The following is a 26110-nucleotide window of genomic DNA, read 5'->3' on the forward strand; positions in this document are numbered from 1 at the left end:
ATAAGCAACCCAAACTCACAGCATATGCAGAGATGGCATTGGTTAAACGAGCTGCTGAGACGCGCATCGAAGACCCGTCTACTCCGAGTCACAACACAAAATAATTGAAAATATTCTCATAAGATGTCAGGCCACTTTTTCATTTCATCCCGTGTGATAAATATTAACCGACGGTGTTTAATAGTGTTTTGTGAGTGCTCCCATAACATGGCTTCTTACCTACCAGCTAGCGAAACGGATGTCTAACACATTAAAAGGAAGTACGTCATCGTATTTACTTCCACGTTGCAAAATAAGGTGGATACAGGTTTGAAAGTTAAGCCAAATAAATTATTTGTATAACTAAAGCAGATCAAGCAATGTGTTAAGCTTACGCATTGGCACTTACAGGAGGAATGGCTGCTGGGAAAACTCTTCCGACCCTCAGACACTAGGTCTGGCTCTCCAGTACACAGCATCTTGGCATTCATTTGACCATCAGGGAAACAGCGGTGGAAGTAGTCTGGCCTTGGCCTGAGATCAAGATCAACATCAGAGATCTCAGCCAATGGTAAGAGCATGATTATAAATAAAAGCACAAATATCATAATAAAGGGGTGCAAAACTCAGTTCCTGGAGGGCCACAGCCCTGCAGAGTTCAACTCACATACCAGGTTGTACAGCGGTCATGTGATAGAAGTTGTAACTCTCAGAAAATTACCAGTTTACAAGCTGTAATTAAAAGTTCTACAAGGATGTGAATGCTTTATACAAGCAAGAATCTCGAAATTATGGTAATTACGACATGCCATGAAAGCACCTCAACTCTGCAGGGCCGTGGCCCTCCAGGAATTGAGTTTTGCACCCCTGTCCTAATAGACCTTTAAATACAACAGAGGTCTTCAACCCTGCTCATGGGGACCCACTGTTCCACAGAGTTTAGCTCCAAACTCACCTGAACCAGCTAAACAAGTTCTTCAGGATTGTTTGAATCACTGTATTTATTTAAGTGGAACTCAGGTGTTCAAACCTCTGAGCTACATTATAAACACCACTTATATGTATAAAATTTTGCAATTATCCAGAAAATATGTATATTTTTATGATATTCTGTTCTAGGTCTACTGGCCATCCAGCCAGAGTGTTTCCCTGCCTATAGCCCAAGACGCTAGGGGAGCTTCCACCATCCTTCAGCAATAGAACACCTCAGTGTGACCTTGCTTCCCTGAGAAGGGAATTAGATGGTTGATCAGTAGCTGGTGCTATGGGGAACACCCTCCATGTGTGATGGTTATCTGAAGCCTGTATAGAATCACGCCAATGTATGGCTAGTTTTAGGGATAGAGTTAAGGTTAGGGCTAGGGTGTGGTTGGACCTTCTAGATTCACTGATTAGGTCCAGACAAGGGGAGCTTTACGTCAAGCTCCACCCATTGTCTCTGTGAGCAGCCTTTCAATTTTAAGCTGATGCACCCCATATTAATGTCATTATCCATGTTTTAATGGGCACTTTCCAATTGATGAATCCGAACATAGTGTTTAAATGAACGCTAAATAAAGTGCTCGGATTGAGGTGTGTTTATCTGTCACAAGCTTCAAATCGGATTTAACCTTTATACATTGACCGAATATAGAGAGTTCCCCGCTGTTGTCGTATACTATCCAACCTCCTTTTCTTTGTTTTAAAAAGCAGACCAATATTTATCTATTTTGGGTCCTATTTTGGGTCCTAATTAGGAGACGACCAGTGCACAAAGCTTTATGCAATGATGCTTATATTAATCAAGGAGTAAAAATGCACATTACCACACCCAAAACAAGGTGGCTGCAGATGAGAGTCCGAAGCAAGCACTTGTGGGACAACGTTATTCTGCACCACTTCACAGGCGATGAGTGGACAGAGAATTGTAGATTCAATTTCAATCTGTTTTTATTCCGATTGAGGTCTTTACATGGAGCATTTTCATTCAGTTTGGACTTTTAAACCAATTGAAATTGGAATTCAATGCACCATGTAAATGCACCTATATACGTCACCTATGTCTCAACAAGACATGCTCGTGCCATCACCCCTCAGATCTCCAACGAAGGAAGCAAAAACAGGACAGAGGTTCACTGATATTATCAGACACGAAACTGATATTATCCTCCAAGGAAGCCCCTCTAAATACTTTGGAAGAAGTTACACTCCTAGTAGAGTTTGCATGAATGCCCAGTGGCAAAATCAATTAATGAGCCCCATAAGCTGCAGAAATAGCATTTTCTAACACTCCATGAGGCTGACTCCAACAGTTACAACTGAGAGTCCATCAATCCTTGCAGGACCACGGGCAAATCCCATGAAGGAATACGTGCAGGCCTTATCCATATCCCACACAAGTGGGAAACCAAAGAATGTTTTCAATGAACCAATAGGGCAGTGGACTGGGTCCAACTCCCACTCCCTGCACCACAACACAAAGAGCCGTGACTTATAAGAACAAAGACGCTTCATAGAGGAAGCTCTAGAATTCAAAATGGTTTCAGTTATCTCAGAAGAAATGCCAGAACCAATCAGAGTGCTCCGTGCAGAGGCCAGAACCAAAAGGTCAAACAGATACAGCTTTGCCTTTTCAAACCTCTGCTTACTTACTCACACTTACTACTTGAGGGTGTAACCTCGACTTAAGGTCCTCAAACTGTGCCTTAAATAGTTTTGTCGGGTTTTGTCAGATCAGTGTGTTACTGATTTTGCAGATAGTTTGCTTCTGATTATAAACATTAGGACTTGTAAAGTACTTGCTCTGCTTTTTGATTTGATTTTGTTCCATTTGCAATCAGGGTGTGACAATTGGTCACTGTGGTATTTGTCCTGCCAGGTATTAAAAACAATTGAACAAATATTCTGGCCTTAGGAAAAAACGCTTTGGTGGAGACACACCCCAAGTCTGCTCCCAGCTTCAGCCGATCTGGAACTTGAACCCCCCTGACAGACAGAAACTTGTTTTATGCCCAGAGTAGAACGTGCCTCGCTAACTTTTACAGGGAGTGAGAATGCATTCCCCCTTGCTGATTCAGATAAGAGTTCACGGACATGTTGTCCATTCTGATCAACATGGGGCAGTCCGACAGTCCAGAAGGATTGTTTTCAATGTCAGAAAAACCACCAACAGAGATGGGCGCCATCTCAGACTCAGTAGGCCAGACGGCCTTGATAGACCATGTCCCAACCTACCAAAAAGGTATCTGTCTTGATTGTCTTGCGATCACAGACCGCACCTAGCCAGACATCCTGCGTCAAAAACCAGGGTCGTGTTCAAAGTTATAGAGTACAAAATCCCTTGCAATAACTCGGAATAACTGGTGAGAATGCCAACTTGGGGTTACCCAAGTGAATTGTTGATCCAGCACTGAAACAGTTTCATTTGGAGCTGGCCTAGCAGAATTAAGAAAATATCAGCTGTAAAAGCCAGACTCTACCTGGGAAGGAGGCACTTCCTCTATGGTTCCTTTCTCCAAAAGAGAAAGTATTTCCTGAAGATACATTAGGCATAAGTCACAGAATGTACTTCTTTCCTCAGAAAGAAGGTTAGTTGACAGTCAGATAGGCAGTTGAGTGCTGCTTGAGCAAGTACTTCACACACACAAACATCGTATGTGTCATCATTTGTAATGAAACGCTCAAAGAAGGTTGTCTGAAAATTATTCTCTAAGGTGAGATAGGAAGATAACGACTCACTACACCGGTCAGATCAACCACTTCCAGAAGAAAAGAAATCTGAGGAGTGATGTCGCGAGTATGTCCTTGTGAGATACAGGTGATGTGTACCTCGATGGGTGGTGCAAGCACCATCAGCCAGTAAATTGCTGTGATTCTGGACAATCGTAATACCTGAAGGGTGTTCCACATAGCATCAGCTACTGACACAGCACTGATACGAAACATGAGAAGTCCACCATTGTTTCCTAACTGTGCCAATCTATATAACATTTGCTTGCATTCTGCACCCCTGTGTCTGTCTTTGTTCACCCCAAAATGTCAAAATGTATCACCTGGCCTTGTTTACTTCCATTGTAAGTGTCTTACAATAGCTGTGATTTTTTTTGTTTGTTTTATTTTGTAAAGAATACTTAAAGATGATTCTAAAATCCTTTCAGTGATTCTAGTTTTTAATCATCCCAGAACATTCCTTTAAAGTGGTATACAATTCTTATGGAAATGATACAGAAATCAAGTTTTTACATTACCTGCCAACTATCAACTTGATGGTATTTGTGAAGACGCCGTTCAAAGCTAGTGCGAGAGATACCGCTGCAAAATAGAGAAAACAAGAGACAGGCAGATTAATAATGAATCTGTTAGACAGCATTCACAGTTAAGTGACCTTTCTAATCTGATATCAGCCTTAAACAATCCACTATATTATGTCCTAAACAGCAACAGTTGTCTTCATGATTGATGCCTGTTAAATACTAGATTTACATTTACATTTAACCATTTAGCAGATGCTTTTGTCCAAAGTGACTTACAAATAAGAACAATAGAAGCAGTTAAATCAACAAAATAGTAACAATATGTAAGTGCTGTGACAAGTCCCAGTTAGTCTAGCACAGTACACAGTTTATATGTATATGTATATAAAGATCATTGTTGACTACAGTGCAGGATTTCTTTGTCGTAGGTTTCAACTGAAATTTCTTGTTAACTGTAAAACCTTTTCAGGTAACTTTTTAAGATGGAAGCTTGTTTCTGCCATTGAATAAAAAATAAAAAAGGTAATTGTGATTATTTATCTCACAAATCGGACTCAGAATTGCATGATATAAACTTGCAATTGCAAGTTATAAAGTCAGAATTGCGTGATATAAGGTTGCAATTGTGTGTTATTAAAAAAATAATCGCTTCAGATTTGGACATTATAACTAGCAATTGCGATACCACGCAAATCTTCTTTTCTCAGAATTGTGAGCAATTGCTCAAAAAAATCAGAATTGTGAAATAAAAAGTCCCAATTACCTTTTTTTTAATCCAGTGGCAAAGACAAGCTTCCATACATTTATCACACTGATTGAATAGAATCATCTTGTACCATATTGATATAAAGATACAAAGAGAAATTTATTTTTTATTTTTTTATCAACAACATGAAGTGCATTAAACATTACATTCCATCAGGGTTTCCCAAACTGTGGTTTGTGAAGGAACTCAGTGGACATTTACTTTCAATTCTGAAATAGGAAATGCTCACTGAAACTGTATTTTTGACAGAGAGTGAAAATGGGAATGGAAAATCCAACACATTCTCATCCTTTGGCGTCATATAGGTGACGCCATATGACATTTCGTCGAAATCTTACGCACATGGCATCCTTTAGCGTCAATATAACACGCACTGTTATGGGTAGGTTTAGGTCTGGGGTAGGGTACGGTTATGACGCCTTGGGATCTGCGTCTCATATTGACCCTAAAGGATGCCATGTGCGTCGGTTTTCGACGAAATGTCAAAAGCGTCACATGTATGACGCCTTGGGATGAGAACGGGCTGGGAAAATCATAATTTTTACAAATTTTTCAACTGCCCTTTAGAAGGAATTCGTCATAATAGAGACGCTGTGGGGTCGTCTCTGCACGATTGCGTCCTGAAGCAAATGCCAGCAGGCGCTTTGTGTTGAACTGTCCTTGTCTATTTATTGTTGTCTGTTCAAGCACTATATCACATCATTCAGAAAGGAGTTATGGTGAACAAACAACAGTTTAAATGGGTTTTTTGTTTGGGAGCGGAGCATGCACGGTCAGCTCTCGAGGGGATTGTGAACGGCTCTTGCTGCGTCCGCTCGAGGAGAGCGCCTAAGCTTGTCGTCCTCACGGTTCGGGTCCAGCTGTTGCCAAGGCATCGTGGGGATCGCAAATGGATCTAGTGGAGGGGTTTGAGACAGGACCAGCCTTTTCTCTGCCCTCAACCACTGGATGTATGATGCGCTGCCTAAAGTGGGACGGACGCTCAAGAACTATCTGTCTTCTAATACGGCATCGTCCCTCAACGCCCCGAGATTACCCAGCAAGCCATGTAGAACAACTTCGGCTTCGGTGGGTATAAGGCTTACATTGCAGCAGGTCAGGCCGGTGCGTGTCTACATAACATGACGCTTTTGTAGGCGTACCAGGCTGATCTGTTTCGAGATGTTTCGATCATATTTGTTTGAAACCTTTAACTTGCATTTTCTTGTCTTAACTGCTGCACTTAGGTTTATAAATGGAATGTGATTGAGTTGTTTATATGTGTGTATGTATTGCAGCATCACTAATTTCATTGTATCCCGATGCGATGACAATTTAGGCTATTTCTAATTCTTTAGCATCAACACCTATTGCAGGGAACCGGGTTACATATGTAACCATAAGACATTTTTATTTGTATCTTTTTTCTCTGAAATGTGTCACTTTGGTTTTCAGTGGCATTGCATAGGTTGTAATTTTTACATTAAACTGTAATTTTTACATTAAACGTGAAAACTAAAAGTAGTAAAACGTGTAGGCTAGTAAAAAGGAGGGGTGATCAGTGGGAGAGAGCACTATATGTTTCTATACATAAAGTTGATTAGCCCATTCATCCTCTTTCGTTAACTGGTCATGAATAGACAAGCCATAACTCAAAAGCTTTAAGCATTAATAAAAGAAATATTAAACTATATTAGGCCTAAAGGCCTAAATAATCCTTTACCCGATATAACCAGCAGTTCCTGTGGTGGTATCCACACACACAGCCACACAGTCCATTGAAATTAACTGTGGGAAAAAAATATTCTGAGAAGCTTCCTGTGCTATACTTTACCATCCCAATTTTACTTCTGCTGTCTATATCTCTACTCATTAAAAAGTCTGTTCATCTGCTTGAAGCAAAAAATGTTGAAGGGATGAAGGTTATGTTAAAGCACTGTGCAGTTCAGACTCGAATCAAAGCATAAAATGTGTATTGCACTGACATAACCAGGTCTAACCAAGACCAATGAGCCATTTGATAACGTTGAACGTTTTATGATTCTTAATGCTGACTTGATTATTTATTTCCAAAAATGTAGAAGCATTAAAAGCCAAATTTAAAAAATAATGTTATTATAATAACTGTTTTTATTTATTAACTTGTAGGCTTTGCATTATGATATGGCACTAATGCAAATTTGGTACAAGTGTATTGTCAACTAGAATATTAACATATAGATAACATTAGTGTCACGAATACACAAGCATCAGCACCAGACCTGTTTACTCCGCCCACTCGTTCGTCATCCCCAGAATACTAATCACCGTCACCTGTCTTCCTCACCTGATGCCACTCAGTATTCACTTACCTTCACCTTTATAAACTGCACCAGTTCCCTCAGTACACCGTCTGGTCCCGTCGACTAAACCTTGACGTCCTGACTCCAGCTTCTACTTTGAAGATTCTCACCTACCTGAAAACTCACCAGTTCCGTGAAGATTCCCGCCTGCATTCTATTCCGTTTGCCTTCTCCGTCTGATCGGCGTCCTTCGTCCAAGTTCGCCACCCACTCATCTGCAACAGATAAGAGACTCTGTCAATCCAGTTCCTGACGAACTTTTCAGTCTGATATCTCTAAATGCTTACCTGCTGATTGTTTTAAGAGGCTAATAAATACTTCACTTGCACGAGACCTGTTTGTTTCCTCTCAATCTGTGACAGAAGACCAGACCAACGATGCAAGAGAACGCGGAGGGCGGCGAAGAAAGCCCTTCGCTTCAACATCCAGCTGCAGCGGTCCGGCAAGATTTTCAACATCCACTCGTCACTCAATCAGTCACATCTGCCTCTGTCAATCCCATGGCCCGACCCGCATCTTTCTCTGGTGAGGAGGGGGAGTGCAGCGGTTTTTTACTTCAGTGTGAACTGTATATGGAGATGCAAGCTACTCAGTTTCCCACTGAGCGAGTGAAAATCGCTTTCATTATCTCACTACTCACCGGACGCGCTCTTCTCTGGGCTCGAGCGCTTTGGGATGCCAAGGGAACGGTAACACAATCTCTCTCAAGTTTCATTACCCATTTCCGAGAAGTTTTCTCTCATGCTACTAATGCATTGTCTATTCATGACCAGTTATTTCGATTGCGGCAAGGAAAATCATCTGTTTCTGAGTATGCTTTGCAGTTTCGTACGCTGGCCGCTAATAGTGGATGGAACGAGACAGCGCTCGTCACCGCTTATCGTCAGGGTCTGAACCGAGACATATGTCTGCAACTGGCCATCTATGACGACAACATCGGCATAGAAAACCTCATCCAGCGTTCCATACGCATTGCTCAGCGCAGCACTGCCTGCCTATTTGACCGCCCTGCACCTCCTCCTCATCCGATACCGCCAGATAGCCTTCCAGTACCAGAACCTATGGAAGTGGATTCGACTCATTTAAGTCCCGTGGCTGGAACTCCATTCCCCAAACATCTGCTGGTCCTCAGGTGAAATTTGTCAATGGGGAGAAACCTGCTTTTCTCAGTGTCTGCTACCCATCAAAAGGGTACCGTCTGCTTCTTCCTCCGAATTCCAAGTGTCCGTCAACTCAACTACTATCGAAAGTCCAGCCACCGACACCAAACCTGAGATCCCACTTCAATACCGGGCGTTCCAGGATGTGTTCGACAAACAGCTGGCGACGAAACTCCCACCTCATCGGCCATGGGACTGTGCGATCGACCTGCTGCCTGGGGCTGTGTGGCCGCGCGGAAAGATCTACCCACTGTCCATCCCGGAACAGAAGGCCATGGAGGAGTATATCGAGGAGGCTCTTCGCCAAGATTACATACGACCTTCCACCTACCCTGCCGCTTCCAGCTTCTTCTTCGTTGGTAAAAAGGACGGAGGCCTGCGCCCTTGTATTGACTACCGGACACTCAACAACTCTACTGTCAAGTATCGGTATCCCCTTCCTCTGGTTCCATCAGCCCTAGAACAGTTACGTGGTGCTCGGGTATTTTCCAAACTGGACTTAAGAAGCGCATATAATTTGATCAGGATCCGAAAGTGTGATGAATGGAAGACGGCGTTCATCACCCAAGCAGGTCACTATGAGTACAGGGTTATGCCTTTCGGGTTGTCCAACGCTCCCGCCATCTTCCAAGGCTTCATGAACGAAATCTTCAGAGATGTTCTTCACCGTTTTGTCATTGTGTATATTGATGACATTCTGATATATTCCTCCAGTCTACCCGAGCACCACCATCACGTTAAACAGGTATTACAATGTCTTCGTGAGCATCAACTCTTCCTGAAGTTGGAGAAATGCGACTTTCATCAAGAAACCATTCAGTTCCTGGGCTATGTGATTACACCACAAGGGATTACCATGGACCAGAGGAAGGTGGAAGCAGTTTCCAACTGGCCTTTACCATCCACCATCAAGGAACTTCAGCGATTTCTGGGCTTCGCAAACTTCTACCGCCGATTCATCAAAGGTTTCAGCCAGATCAGTTCTCCCATTACCTCAGTGTTACGCAAAGGGGCTAAGTCTCTGTCCTGGACCAACGAAGCTACCATCGCCTTTGAGAAGCTCAAAACATCCTTTTGTACCGCTCCAACTCTTGTTCACCCGAATCCTGATCTTCCTTTTGTCGTCGAGGTGGACGCTTCTACTACGGGAGTAGGAGCGGTGTTGTCTCAGCGGCAGGGGAAGCCTCCCAGACTCCATCCATGTGCCTTCTCCAAGAAACTGTCCCCGGCGGAGCAGAATTACGACATTGGCATTATTGGCATCTATGTACCATCCCGTCTACGTCCGTCTCTCATGGACTCAGTACATACATCTCCGGGCTCTGGACACCCAGGCAGCCAGCAAACCCTCTCGCTCATTCAACAGCGCTACTGGTGGCCCAGTATGACCCAGGATTTCTCCCGATACATCAGAGGATGTTCCATCTGCGCCATGGCCAAGGTACCTCGACGTCTCCCCGAAGGCAAGCTAGTTCCTCTGCCCGTGCCCACTAGACCTTGGTCTCATCTCGGGGTAGACTTTATCTCCGATCTTCCCTCATCGGAGTCCTACACCTGTGTCCTGGTGGTAGTCTATCGATTCTCCAAAGCATGCAAACTGATTCCTCTGCCGGGTTTACCCACAGCCTTCGAAACCGCAGAGGCACTGTTCACCCATATCTTCCGGCATTTTGGCATTCTGGAGGACATCGTTTCAGATCGTGGCCCACAATTCATCTCCCGCGTCTGGAAGTCTGTCACAGATACACAAGCATCAGCACCAGACCTGTTTACTCTGCCCACTCGTTCGTCATCCCCAGAATACTAATCACCGTCACCTGTCTTCCTCACCTGATGCCACTCAGTATTCACTTACCTTCACCTTTATAAACTGCACCAGTTCCCTCAGTACACCGTCTGGTCCCGTCGACTAAACCTTGACGTCCTGACTCCAGCTTCTACTTTGAAGATTCTCACCTACCTGAAAACTCACCAGTTCCGTGAAGATTCCCGCCTGCATTCTATTCCGTTTGCCTTCTCCGTCTGATCGGCGTCCTTCGTCCATGTTCGCCACCCACTCATCTGCAACAGATAAGAGACTCTGTCAATCCAGTTCCTGACGAACTTTTCAGTCTGATATCTTTAAATGCTTACCTGCTGATTGTTTCAAGAGGCTAATAAATACTTCACTTGCACGAGACCTGTTTGTTTCCTCTCAATCTGTGACAATTAGCCTCTAATGACTTGCAAACTCTGATTGTATGGGGTCTTTATTAACTATTAGGGCAGCAATGTTAAATAATTTCCCTGCAAGTCATCAAAAAACGGCTTGACAAGTTTAATGTAACATAAACACCTATTGGACAATCACAGTACCTGTCTGAGGTGTAGGACACAGTTACGGGGTTTCCTCAAAATAACATTAGGTTTCTTTTAGTAATTTACTAATTGGTGCAAGCTGAATAGCTGTCAACACTCTAGTGTGTGAACAAACAGAATGTGCCTATAATTACTGTATACACACACTGCAGTTCTTAAGTGAACTGACTGACCTAGAATTTATGTTACTTTTTACTGTCACTGATTTGTTACTTTTAGTTAACAGTTACATTTAGTTGGACTGTTTTGAACTTTTTTTTCAATGCTTAAGCTTGAGGGGAACAACGTCAAGATTAGAAAGTTGTGAAAGCTCCTCTATGAATGAAACATCATTAGCAGCGAGAGCTTTTATTCTGATTCCCCTCTGTCGAAAACACTTCATTAGAATCTCTGACATGTTTGAATTGAAGGGAAGAAATAACTTGCCTTGATGCATGACCCTCAACACAAGTACTTCACCACCTGAGACTAAATGTTCATTGGCTTTACTGTCACCCATAATGCCGTCTTTTTCAACACTTCACATCTGAAAGATCACATTGTGGTCCTGTTTGTCTTTCCGCAATGAAATCAGTTTTATTTCCTCCTGGCTCTTTTGTAATTGTGCAATTTAAAACAGTCATCTTAGTAGAAAAGCACATGGTCATTTAATTTTTTCTTCTTCTGAAGACTTTTTAATTGGATTTGTACAGCTTTCTTTTAATGGCTTTGACTTCGTTCACTCATTCGCATTTCAACATTCTCAATTCAGTTTGCACTATTCCATAAAGTATCTCTAATATCCATAATCACATGTGTGAAGGCAAGAGAGATTATTATAATACACTGTAAAAAACAAATCCGTTAAATTCACGGTAAAAAAACGGCAGCTGTGGTTGCCAGACATTTACCGTAAAAAATACGTTAGCAACATTTTAGGTTTTACAGACTTAACTTAAATAAAAGTAATCCACGTGACTTTTGTCTTCTGAAGTCATACAATAGCTTTGTGTGAGACGCACACATAGATTTAAGTATTATTCATTAAAAATCTTGCTCTCAAATCACATTCAAAAAGTTATCTCGAACTGCCACAGTCAGTCACATGTGGAGTCAGTGCACTGTAAAAAATAAAATGCCATTTTTACGGTAAAATACCGGCAGCTGTGGTTGCCAGAACTTTACCGTCAAAAATATGGTACAGACGTTATTGGTTTTACAGACTTAACTTAAAATTTACAGTAATAAACCGTATTTCATTCAATTTACGGGTTTTCACTGTAAAATTTAAATTATACAATGAGTTGTTCTTTTTCACCTTCAAAAACTGTAAATTTAACGGTAGTTTACAGTAAAATTACATTAAATGTACCGTTAGATCTATCACAGTTATTTACCGTATATTGTAACTTTTACCGTTAAAATCACAATAATTTTTTACAGTGTGGCATCTGGCATCTCTGACGTCAAACCTGGTTCGGCGTGTGTTGAAGCTGATATTTCAGTGAGATTGAATGAAATTTAAGAGCTACAGTGAAGGAGAGGCTTTCATGACATGCTTTAATGGTGCTCTTTTGGTATTGTAATAGTTTGTGACTGACAGTAAAGATGTCTGAGAATTCATTTGGGTTGAAATTACTTTTCACATTAGAGAGAACAAACCCTTTACGAGAATCCTCTGATTCAAGTAGGTAATGGTAGAGAGGGAATGTTTTTGGCCGTGAAGGATAAACTTCTGTAGAGTAGAAAAGAGTGTGTGGCCCTGCACAAAACAAACAAAACATTGCATTCCCAGGCTGCTCGTTGAGGCTTAAGGCAAACGGTATTAAATGTTAAATGTGTAATGTAAGTCCCATAGTGTTGATTTTTGTATACTCTCTGCAGAATGTGGGATTACCGTGGAGACAAATGGTTGATTAAACTAAGAAACATAGAAACACGGTTTTGATGAACAACTTGAACAACCAAATAAGGCAACAAGGGAGAACATGTGTAAGCATAGCATTTTAGATTCTTTGGGAGTTTGTGGCGTGATAAAAAGACATGGTGTGTGTGTTTCCTGAATTATAGGCCAGAAATCAATTTAAATAGGCCTTTATAAAAAAGCACAGGTTACATGTGGAACATGCAATAAACTAATTATTTGACTGTGACTGGGCAGATTGAGGTCATGAATAGGCATCATGTTTAAGAACCATGTTTGCAGCTTGGCAGAAAGCTTTGAGTCTCATAGTTTCATAGTACGGTACATCAAGTTTTTGTATCGTATGAAGCAAACTTTTCTCATGATATGACTATTATCATGTAAGTAATGTGATTATTGTACGAATGCCTTTCATAAAAGTCCTATCCCTTGTTTTAAAAGGAGCAAATTAATCTAATATTCATTCTCAACAAAATGAGGAATTACTGATGCCAGGCTTGGGAAACAGATATTCACTATGAATATTCATTAAGTAAGAAAGAATGTACCGCCAATCTTTTGTCACAATAGTAACCCCAACCTAACAGAGTTATCAGGACCAAGATGCAAAGCACTTGAGTAAATATAATCAACGTAAGTAAGGGACGGCGTATTACAGGGTAATGGCAACTCACCAAATAAATAATTATGTGTACATGAAATTATCTGACATGTTCCACATGATTTGAGATATATTAAAAAAAAGTTTTATAATCTTGCCTGCATATTGTCTCAAAGTCACCATGAATTAAAAATTGACAATTATAATTTTGTATGGAATATTGCAGTAATTATTATTAATTAATTGATAGATTTATCAGTCCACATAATATTTTTTTTCTTAAATTCATGTGCCCTTGAAATGTTTAATTAAAATAACTTCCTCTGCTTCTTGCAGTGACATCTCTTCTCTGATGACATGTTTACTGGCACGAGGGCGGGACAACCTGTCACTCACATGAGATCCACCAATAGCAAACCACAACCATCAAACCATCCAATCAATTCCCCACGGACAAAATCAAGTCTCACCCTATATTTTTTCTTGTTCCAGAAGTGGTTTCACTCGGATATATGTCACAATAGGGAAGAAAAGACAATCACTCATGCAGTATAAAAGTAATTTTTCATGTTTACCTAAGTAATAATGATAGAAACATTCATTTTGTACAGATTTGGATGACGTACATTAGTCGTTGACTTTGTTGACTATATCTTTGGCATGGTTTGGGTACTCACCTAAACAAGCCTCTTTAATTTCTGTCTTGTCTGTCCTCTGTATAATCTTCACCACGAATATCACAGCCAACGGGGTGAGGAATGAAATTGCCTGTAAAGAAAAATGAACACAACATCCCTTTGCTGCATCCTATTTCACAAAGCCGACGTGATTATGGTAAAAAAAAAAAGAAAAGAAAAGAAGAAGCTGTTTTTCTATCCAAAAGCATATAATGGGCTAGATGAAATCAAAGTTTTTTTTTCCTGGCACTTCATGAATGTCTTTATATCTCGAGGTTATAAAAGCTCGTACAGTGTACACCCTCCACCTCCCACACAAAACTGCTCAAACTGTTAGATGTTTTTGTTACAATTACTGTATTTTAAAGACAATCCTGAAGGGTGAGATCATGCCTGTAAATGTTAAATCCACAGATTTGTGGCCCTTTACTATAAGTACTTTTAAGGTAATATATGAGTTTATATATCTTAAGTCTGAAAATGTCCCGATGCACTTCTCATCTGAAGGAAGAATATTAATTTTTGGAGCATTTTAATATATATTTCCCAATCTTTTTACTAAAAACCTTTTTCTTAAATGTTAGACAAATTGAGGGGGAAACAACACTGCCTTTTTGTATTGGACTTCTTTACTATTTATTTACTATTCTATATTATTATTATTGAGCCATCTTTTTACTCTAAGTTATCTACAGTACAGATATTACAGATATAATTTATATACAGATATATCTTACAATATAGTTTAACTAAAGGCACTAGTTTTCTGCAAAATGCCGTTTTCTAAACCAAGGAAATATTCAATTCAATTATTCAGTTAAACCATTTGGAAAAATGTTGATTATTGTTGAATTTAATTGTTCGTTTATTTATTGTTTTATTAAAGATATGTATGTATTTTGGGTCTCGTGTATCTAGTTGCACATGACTCTTTTCTATAATAATGTGTGGTGGGAACATCTGTTGCTGTGGAATTGTAATATATAAACAGTTCCTTTTGTTTTATGTGTTGTAGTGTATAACAAATGATATTGAAAAGAATTTGATAACGACTTTTAACACACACCAACACAAGTGGTTATTGAATAAGACCAGGAAGGAAAATAGGCAGACTCCTGGAGATAATAGCAAGACTTGTGTAATGACTATATTGGATGTTTTTATGAATATGATTATTGCTTTTTGTAATAATATGTGAGGGCAAGCCACTAGACACTGTTAGCAAATGGAATTACAGCCATGCACACCCTCAGCAGTGTTCATATCATATTGAACCCATCAAACTATTATGAAATCGGTGTAAAATAATGAAAATGTGCCTAGTGTGTGTCTGAAGCTCCTCTTCAGCAGTAATATGAAAGCCGTCTGGAAACTTAATGAACAATCATGCATCATGTTAAAATGTGTTCAGACGAGTTAAAGCAATCCAGCCTTACTGGAAAGCATGATTAAATTTGCCATAATATTTGTGCTGAATGGTGTGCACTTACAAACATGACTCTCTTCGGGATGTGGTCTGATTCCACCAGAGGGTTCTTGTAAAGCCATAGTTCTTCAGGTTGGATAACTCTTTCGAAAGGCTCCAGGAACTCTGTGAACCTAGACAGAAGAAGAGAGGATGAGACCGTACACTGCCTTCAGTTTTACAAAGCGTTACTATATAATGACCTGCAGGTGAGTTTGAGCAACCCTGAGGAACCCTACACATTTCAAAATAAAGTGTGTTCAACATAAAGTGTTCGGTGAGTGGTTTAGCATGGTCAAGTTGGTTTCAATGATCGTCACAGAGGACCAACAATAGAAGATAAAGTATCCAAGCCGTATTTACTTTATTTTTAACATAAGAGTGGTACACTGCTTGATATTGCAAACTGATATTTGTTATCATATTCTTTTAATTTGTGGTCATAACCACACTGGGGCGCGTACAACGATGTAACTCGATGCTTCACTTACCATAGTAACGTTAGGCTATGCATCGTTGAAGAAATCTAGTCACGACTGATTCCCGAAACTCTATTGTCGCAAATTGGTCGTTCAACCACGTTGGTTAATGACGTCACGCACGTGGTGGAGTAATAACTTATTTTAATGAAACTGTTTGAGATCGAATTAATGCTAGATGTTTTGAAATAAATTACAGACATGGCATCTGAGGACTATTTCTCATTTTTCTCAGATATTTTGCTTAATTTCCAGATTCAATCATAGGCTCGTTCTTACATAGTAGAGCACGTTCGCACATGCGCAGTCTTCAAAAACGGTGCTTTTTTTATTTTATTTTTTTAAAACGGTGCTTTAAATCTCTTGACAAACTCAAAGACGTAAATTACATTTGTATTCTAAATAAAAGACACAGGTTGCACTGAATGTCAGCTTGCTTATTTGGCTCAAGATCAGGATTTATTGAGTCCACATGCAATCTAGAAACTCTCTTTCTAACCACAGGTCGAGATCTGTCGTTCAAACACACAACTCTGCGATGCTGTTTGCGAATGTTCGTTGGAACGATGGTTTCGGGAAACAGACTCGTTGAACTATACTCATAACGACGGAACTTGCGACCATAGTTGGCTAACGATGCTTTCGGGAAACACCCCAGGTTGTTGTAGCAGAAAGTTTACTACACTTATACCTATAGTGGCTAATGAATTAGAAATCTGAACAATAAGGTGGATATTCCCAGGGAATGCATACACTGATTGGATTGATTAAAGGTATACCTTAAATTCAATGCAAGTTATTTTGGATAATAAAAACATCTGCCTAATGCAGCATAAATGTAACGTGTAAAATATCCAAACCATTATCCATAGAACAGCATAGGCCTACAGGTTTTAGACTCGCTGCAAATTTTAAAAAACAAGAGCACAGAGAATATATTGTGCCATATTTGCTCAGTTATTCACTTTAAACTGGTTGTGGAAATTTGATTTTTTTTTTTTTTTTTTTTTTTTGCTAACCGGTTCTGCAGGCGAAATGCAAGAGAGCATTGTGTGTGAATGGCCCTTAATTCAAACAAAATGAAATAAAACATGTATGACAATTTAGAAAATGTGTAGCAATACACTGAGCTTAGTTTGGTATTTGTCTTTGAGGACAACATTTTGAAAATATTTCTACATACTGATAGTCTCGCCCATAATTTGTCTGGATTTTGATAATAGTCAAAGCATGTGAGCCACAAACTCACTTCTAAAGAGTTTATTATGTACAGTATCTCTGCAAATATGCTGACTGTGACACTGGGACTTGTCTTAGTTTAACATATGCCTTTGTTTACCCTTTTATTCCAGGATATCTACATATACACAAACTGGGCATTAATAATATTATCTATTTCTCAGCCTTTACAGGTTTGTTGCCTTCTCATTCAAACTAGATAAGACCACTTCAATATATTTCAGATTACAATAAATTTAAATAACTTATATGGCAGGCATTATGAGGTGAACAGAAATTATTCATCATATCAGGCACACAGACAAATATGACAGACTGGGCTTTCTTTCCTTAGCTTTGTTTTGTTTTGGCTTCAAGATAGTAAAATGAGAAGCCATAATCCTCACGGGAGAACAGAAGCACTGAAGAGAGAAATATTATTCAGGTAGCATGAATTCAGAATTACTTGTTACTGGATATGTGTTTAATTATTCTGTCATAGTACAGTACAGTACAGTTAAAACAGGAAAACATATGTCATTCTATAGGCTAATGACTTGTGTAAAAGCTAATTAGAGTCAGAATTAAACTACCCTTAAGGAATGAGCCGAGATTGGAGGTGTCTGTAAGAGCCACTCTGCACTATATTTATATTTGAAAAAAACTCTGACATTTTTCAGTTTGCTATTCACAAGAACTGCTCTGCAATAGTATTCATAAAACAGTAGGTGAAAATGACCTGGATGACCTACTACTTCTGGTGGGATTCACAACCACTGGACATTTTACTATCCCATAAGGCCACAGGAGAGGATTTGTGAATGGAAGTGAAGCAACGCAACTGACGCTTGGTCACATGACAATGACAACATGCGGGAATTTTCTAATTTCATTCATGCTACACACACATTCATACTATATAGATATAGAACATACTTTTTTAACTGTCGGCCAAATGTAGTACCTACTATACCGTAAGCATGTGAGTTAAAGACCGATTGTCTGTGGAATGTGCTAACATGTCTACGACACATGATAAACCACTGAACAAGAATGATGTTCATGGGAGAACATCAAGGAGGAAAACATGATCTCCAGAAAAAAAAGAAAAAAAATACAGCTGCACACCCTGAGTGTGAAAAAGAGCAACTGCTACTGGCAAAAACATTTCTGGATATATGTGTCTGAAAATAAAACACAAAATGCTAAGTGTGGAGAAAAAGGCAGTATAGTGGAAGAGCCGTCGTGATTTGGGGCTGCTTTGTTGCCTCAGCTTGCTATCATTGACAGAAAAATTCATTTTCAAGTTGATCAGGACACATTGCAAGAATTTTCTGTCTTTGGCACGACGGATTCATTAATTCCTAGAATACTTCTGCTGCTAAACAAGTTTCTTTTAAAGGAATGGTGCAAAAATACTCAACACTTTTGCAGGTCTTTTGTGCAAGTACTGTACATAAAATGCTTGGTGGATGTTATGCAGCCAAAAGGTCAACCAGTTATTATATCCATTATATAATTTTTTTCACCCTTCACTGTGAATATTTGCACTATATGGTCAACAAGTACATCATTACTTGTATTATGTGTTCAAGCAGATTGCTGTTTGCATTTGTCAGTCTACTTTACATTAATAGCACATGTGAACACATTTACCATGAGTGAAATGTCTAGGTAGAATAATATGCAAATGTTGGACAGCTTAGATAAGTTTAATGTATATGGTAGTGTGTGCACTAACTTAGTAGTGTGTGGTTTAAATGCGGTGGACAAATACGAGTATGGGTTACCAAACTTGGCCTTCACATGTCACTTTCACTTTTTTTCACTTTTCAAAACGGCAGTAAATGGAATTTCATTTAAAAGAAATGTTTGAGTACATTTTCTATTTGTATTTGAATTCAGCACAGATTTTGGCTTTGCATAATTCAGTTTGTGAATTATTCGCTAGAATACTGCAGATGGTGTTTGAAAGATTTTATAAGAATAAAAAAAGAATTTCATTTTCAACTCTAAAATAAGTAATGCGAGTAATTAAATACACTTTAAATGGTTAATATGTATAAATAAATAAACAATAATAAAAATAATCCAACATTTTCTGATCTCTTCACGTTTGAAGCCTATCTAGACAACAACAACATGAATATACTTCCAGTGACAGTGTTACCAAAAAAGAATATGGGTCTTTTGCAGGTTGAAAGATAAGGCTCATAACTCTTCACTATAGGTAGGATATTTTTATCCAACAAAATGCTGTGGTATGTTTCTTGGGCTTTTCAAACTGCATTTACCTTGTATTGTCTCTTTAAAGACACTTTTGGGAGGCTATCCCTCATTGCAGTACCGAAGTCATACAATGTGGAACTATAGGCGGTCTTGGCCAAATATTTAGCAACAAATGACCAATTATAAATGAAACAGTGCTTGCCTCTAAAAATGTTCACATCCTTATACAGTCACAGAAAATGTTATGCCCCGTATTTCTTTCAGTTTGGGGGCAGAAAACATATTAAAGGAACATCCAATTTACTTGTATATGGTCCAAAAAGTAATTTCAGGACAAGCTGGATGGTACATTCATCTAGGTATAAGTGTGAATGACGCGCAAGTGCGAGACAAGCCGTTATTTATTTATGTTTTTCAAGGTGCATGAATGTGATAGCCAGTATCATGGGCTAAATGTCAAGCTATATTCATGATTAAAGGTGCTGTAAATGGTAACACTTTATTTTGATGATCCCCTTTGAACATTCTGTTGACTATAAGTAACTTTGCAACTATGTCAACTTATTCTTACCCTACCAGTCTATTAATACTTTAATAACAACGTGCAACGTTACTTAGGCTACTTATAATCAACAGAATGTGTTAAAGGGACCATCAAAATAAAGTGAAATCATGATTTTTATGCAATTGTATGCAGAAAATGATTCTACTCCCTTTAAAAATATCACTGAAAAAACTGTCTTGAGATCTCTGTGACAGCCTGTCACAATTATGCTCTTTATTGATCGTTGTGTATTTAAGTTCCTCTGTTCTCTGTTCATTTGTAGGTTCTCGTCGTGTGAGTGAAGTTTGGTTAATGTAATCTTCTGCCTGTGTCTGTATTCTGATTTATTTTAGTTTGTTAATAAAGAACTGTTTAAAATACATCATCTTCGTCGTGCCTGCTGATCAAAACCTCACCAGACCGTGACACTGCCCTGGTCTCTGTAAACAGTAATATAAAAAGTGTCAGATTGTTTGTTCAGCCAAACAGAATGTTTTTTTATTTCAGTCATTTGGCATGTTCACAGAGTGTCCTTCATATTCGTGAAGCCGGATGATGAGAGCATGATAAGTGAACTTGAGTTTGGACAGTGTGAAATGGGATGTGTATAATGCATGCATACAAGCTTTGAGGGTATGCCTCAAACACAGTGAATGCAAACGTGCATGCAGCTTTCTCTCTATAACCATCATGCTGGTGTGCACATAAAAATGCTGACTGTGTTTCTGTGACATTCTTAAACATTGAACATTTTTGAACAGCCGACTTGTCAACCTCTGGCTTAACCAATGGCGTGAGTTTAGGGAGGAACACAATGTCTGAGCAATGGTACAGTAAATGGGGACAGAGAGGAAAGGGCCATAACTGTGTTTGGGAATTTTGCAAATATGTTTGGTACATAAAGTGGCACAGAAATGACAAATTTCACCTTTAAATACTGGGCATTCACATTGGGAAAAGCTATGCTTTTTCTCTACAGCATGCAGTAGAGATTCTAGACTTGTTGGACTGGCTACAGGATATTGTTTATACAATTATTCTGTTTGACTGCTTTTGAGCACTTGTGCATATAAATATAGCTTTTCTGTAATAATAACTGCCAATATTGAGCACTGTGATACACTGAGACAGACGGATGTGTGGGAGGGTGGGAATCCTTCTCTCCCCGTCTCTCGCTGTCTTGCTCTATCTCTCGCTGTCTCACATTGGCTTCCTGACATGCTGCCAGAGACATACTGCCAGGATGCTCAGCAGATCACATAAAACATGTCTGTTAAGCAGGGGCAGCTTGAATACACACAAACAAACACAAATCAGTATAAGAACTCTGTTGGGTTCATGTGTTGAATAGTATAAGTCCTACAAGGTGTTCAGACTGTTTCTCAACAGCCTGTCATGCCAAAACAAACACACCATCTGAGGAGCAAACAGACCTCAAACAGACCTCAAAGAGACCACAAACAGACCTCAAACAGACCTCAAAGAGACCACAAACAGACCTCAAAGAGACCTCAAACAGACCTCAAACAGACCTCAAAGAGACCTCAAACAGACCTCAAACAGACCTCAAAGAGACCACAAACAGACCTCAAAGAGACCTCAAACAGACCTCAAACAGACCTCAAAGAGACCTCAAACAGACCTCAAAGAGACCTCACACAGACCTCAAACAGACCCCAAACAGACCTTAAAAAGACCTCAAAGAGACCTCAACCAGACCTCAAAGAGACCTTAAAGAGACCACAAACAGACCTCAAAGAGACCTTAAACAGACCTTAAACAGACCTCAAACAGACCTTAAACAGACCTCAAACAGACCTCAAAGATACCTCAAACAGACCTCAAACAGACCTCAAAGAGACCTCAAACAGACCTCAAACAGACCTCAAAGAGACCTCAAACAGACCTCAAAGAGACTTCAAACAGACCTCAAACAGACCTCTAAGAGACTTCAAACAGACCTCAACCAGACCTCAAAGAGACCTCAAACAGACCTCTCAAAGAGACCCCAAACAGACCTTAAACAGACCTTAAACAGACCTCAAACAGACTACAAACAGCTGACACTCATCAAGGTGAAAAACATCAAAGGAAAAAATGCTTACACTTTATTTGAAGGTGTCTTTGTTACAGTGTAACCATACAGTATATTAAAATACTGAGTAATATAAATTAACAACATATACCTAATATAGAGGTAGGGTTACGAAAAGGGTTTGGGGTTGCAGTTTAACAGTACGTGCACTTACATGTTTTTTACAGTGTACTAGTTACCTACATGGGTTAAGGTTAGGGATACGTACAGGGTTAGAACGTAGTTATTACCCAGTTATTGTAATTAATTTTAATAAGTACATGGTATGTACATGGGAAACAGGACTGTACATAAATTGCTTCTGGGTTTGGTTTGGGTTTAGTTGCATGTAATTATGCATGATTTACTGTTATTTATTTGGTAATAGTGAGGATATGTTTTGGCAGGATGTAACTAGAAAGAGGAAAAATAGAAGTTAATAGTTCTAAAAGTTTAACTCTAGGATTGGAGATGGCATGAACAACAAAAATAAACTAGTGCTGCAAAGAAAAGTGTGAGGGACGAGGATGAACAAACGGAAGGGAAAGTGATGATAACTTTCAAATAAAGTTTTTTTGCACTTTCACCCACTAAAGCTGATAAAAGCTATTGAAAAGGGGGTAAAATCAAGTTTGATAAATATCTAAACGACAGGAGGCTACTGATTTTTGCTAAAGATAAACTGCAAAGAGATAAATTCTTCCGTGCTGAAACATTGAACAGAGAAAGAATTAATGCACACATCCCTGGGAAATGCAGCGACGCTTAAATGTGTTATTTATGATGTAACTTTAACCAAGACGATGGATGAGATAATTCGAGAAGTGAAAGGGGGAAAGGTGATGAAATCTACAAGATTACAAATGCAAAGAAAGGGATAGCCTGTCAGTACTCCTGGGGTTTGAAACGGCTATGCCTAAGCAAATAAGAGTGGGTTACTCGAGTTATGATTGTAGGGAGTATATCCCAGCCCCAATGCGATGTTTCGATTGACAAAGAATGGGACACAATGCAAAGGAAAGCAAAGTCGTGCTAGATGTGGAGGGGAAGACGAGTGTGGTAAATGTGGTAAAGATGCTAAAATCAGGTGTTGAAACTGGTGGTGAACACAATGCTGCTTTTGGAATATGTTTGGTTCAAAGGAAAGCTAGAGATACAGAAGTACAAAATAACTAACCAAGTTTCATACGCCGATGCAGTTTTTTTTTTTTTTAAGTGAAGGAAATTGATCTAGCCAGATTCTGGTGTGGTTTCTAACTCAAAAAGACATTCAATAGAAATCCCATCTCACACAATAAGTCATAAGCAAACAGAAATAAATCCATGGATCAAAAAGATGAATGAGGATACACTGATTATGGAAGAGAACAGTTTTGTAGCTTTGGGAATGTGGCAATGTAGCAACAGAGAAAAAGTGATATAATCAAGACAATTGTAGAGGCAGTAAGAGAGTTATTGGAGATTAAATATATTAGAAAAAAAGTGAAGATTATATTCAATACCTTGTTTGGTGATGTATGTTTATGCTGAAATATACTTAGGCCCCGTTTACACGAGAACGATTCCGGGTGAAAACGTAACAATATTTTATCGGATGTGCCTTTCGTTTCCACGGCAACGGCGTTTTGGCGGCTCAAAAACGCAAAAAAGTGAAACCACCCTCCAGAGTGGAAATCTTAAAAACGCTCCACCGTCGTGTTCCCGTCTAAACGGTAAAAACGCAAATCTGGTCACGGTGGCTCTCGTCGCGTACGCGTTTACGTCGTTTACGCATGCGCCAGTACAGGAAAATAACAACCAACATGTCCAATTATTTCCATACGTCGGACCTTCAAGTTGCCCTAGCAGCTCTGAAAAACATACAAGAGTCTTTTCAGCAGTTGAACAAAATATTCTAAGACAGGGGTGCCCAACCCTGCTCCTGCCGATCGACTGTCCTGCACAGTTTATCTCCAACCCTAATTAAACACACCTGCCTTTAATTTTCAAGTGAGCCTGAAGACCTTAATTAGTTGCTTCAGGTGTGTTTGATTAGGGTTGGAGATGAACTGTGCAGGACAGTCGATCGGCAGGAGCAGGGTTGGGCACACCTGTTCTAAGATATTGGTGTTGTTGTGTGGCAGTGCTTCACATTGCCACCTAGCCGCCTGGAGTGCATACTACATCGAATTTCACACACTTTTGCGTCACCATATGCACGCGGATTTCCCAACCATAACGCTTGTCTAAACGCAGAATAAAAAGTGATAACGCAACGCCACTTTTGCGTTTTCTCTTCAGATTGTTTCCGTGTAAACATAGCCTTAAATAATAGTTTGTATTTAAAAAATATATATATCGCGTTATGTGTCGTTATGTGTAGTGCGTTGGCTCACATGATTTAAGTTTCGCGCTTCAGAATGTCCGTTAGGGGAACATCTAGTGAGCATCGATGCTCCCTGGTTTTCACAGTGCATTGTGAGACTTTTTAGGGAGCGGACGTTTCAGTGCCCTGAAAGGATGTTGCGACTGAGGCAGCCCTTAAAACAACACTAAAGAACCTTTTGTACCTTAAAATAATGTTTCCAAAATCGTATCAGTGGTTCATCAAGTCGTAACAGGGTGAAAGGCACTTCTGGATTCGCTTTGCGGTCTTATATCTGCTATAACCACGCTGTGTAAGATTGCCAGACCGGGTCGCGTTTCTGTAGTTCTAATGAGAAATAGGAAAACTACAAATTTGACTTGCTTTACGTCAAGCGTTACAATAGTCATTATTTAGTGTTTCTTTGTTTCTGATGTCGCAATACATCATACTTTCATGAAATCATACTCTTGTCTGTGGACAGCGTTCATTCCAAAGCCGGCACTGGATAAACAACGTGTGTGTGTGCGACAGTAGGATGCGGTAGGATAAATTATTTACGACAGCGGTAATGGACAATTCCACTTCCAACCTGTAGGGCGACCGCAGAGGAAAAGTTATTTAGTGTTGCTTTAAAATGGCCGACTCCCTGATCAGTGCCCTGACTACTGAACTAGGGAGCTGATTGAGACACACACATTATGTGTAATTGCATTACTCGTTATGGTTGCGCTTTATTTTACAGTATGTGAACTTACATGTACTTGCAGTGTACTTACCTAAGAAAATACAGGTTAATATAAGGTAAATACATGGGTTAAGGTTAGGGGTAGGTTCAGGGTTAGTACCTAGTTATTACCCAGTTATTGTAATTACTATAATAAGTACATAATATGCACATGGGGAACAGGACTGTACAATAAAGTGCTACTCTCATTACAAATGTATTGGAGTACATATTCATTTTAGAGAGTCAAATAGAGAGTAAAAGTTGCGTATATCTTTGAAAAGTTGCCAAAAAATACTTACAGTAACTAACTTTACTCAAATACTTTACACCACTGATTTTAGAATACTGTTCCAAATAATTAGTAATTCCTTTGGTAATATTTGAGTCATGATCTTTACTTTAGATGAATTATACACTCTAAAAAATGATGGATTGATGGATGATTGGATTTACTTAAAATATATATGCACCATTTTTGCATCATACTTTTTAAGTAATCCCAACTTGGAATAATTTTACTTAAAATTAACAAGAAAACCGTTGCTATATGTACTTAAATATTTGAGTTCACGCAACATTCTTTACTTAAAAATATATGCAACACGTTACATATATTTTTAAGTAAAGAATGTTATGTGAACTCAAATATTTAAGTACATATAACAAAGGTTTTCTTGTTTATTTTATGTAAAATAATTCAAAGTTGGGATTACTTAAAAAGTATGATGCAAAAATGGTGCATATACATTTTAAGTAAATCCAACACAGTGCAGGCCATGTGAGATCAAAACAAATCTTAGTTCTGTTAACTTAACATTTAAGCCCATTTGTATATAAAAATAAGACAATTAAATGAGTTGAACCAACCATTTTAACTTATTTTAGATCTTCAGCTATTGGTCTGCTTACTGCACTGCTCCAGTACATTCAATGTCTTAAAATAAATTAAACATGCAAATCACACACAATAAAGCATTTAACTTTATTATTTTTTATTTTTTGCCAAAGGCTTGAAAGCCTGAAACCATAC

General features: G+C 39.2%; 1 protein-coding gene and 1 long non-coding RNA gene across 2 annotated transcripts in view; one reads left to right on the forward strand and one right to left on the reverse strand.

The window, feature by feature from the left end:
- Window positions 1-26110, forward strand: part of LOC130095211 (uncharacterized) — a 165978-nt gene that overhangs the window by 45575 nt on the left and 94293 nt on the right. The gene's annotated exons all lie outside the window — the stretch shown is intronic.
- plpp4 (phospholipid phosphatase 4) overlaps window positions 1-26110 on the reverse strand; it is a 123892-nt gene that overhangs the window by 32755 nt on the left and 65027 nt on the right. The window contains exons 2-5 of the mRNA XM_056261896.1: window positions 15488-15596; window positions 13998-14088; window positions 4206-4269; window positions 389-513 (exon numbers count right to left, since the gene is read on the reverse strand). Of these exons, the coding sequence (XP_056117871.1) occupies window positions 389-513; window positions 4206-4269; window positions 13998-14088; window positions 15488-15596 (389 nt within the window). The remainder of the gene's footprint in view (window positions 1-388; window positions 514-4205; window positions 4270-13997; window positions 14089-15487; window positions 15597-26110) is intronic.

Source organism: Rhinichthys klamathensis, unplaced genomic scaffold (assembly GCF_029890125.1).
Source record: "Rhinichthys klamathensis goyatoka isolate OS25496 unplaced genomic scaffold, OSU_Roscu_1.1 h1tg000188l_1, whole genome shotgun sequence".
Classification (NCBI taxonomy): Eukaryota; Metazoa; Chordata; class Actinopteri; order Cypriniformes; family Leuciscidae; genus Rhinichthys; species Rhinichthys klamathensis.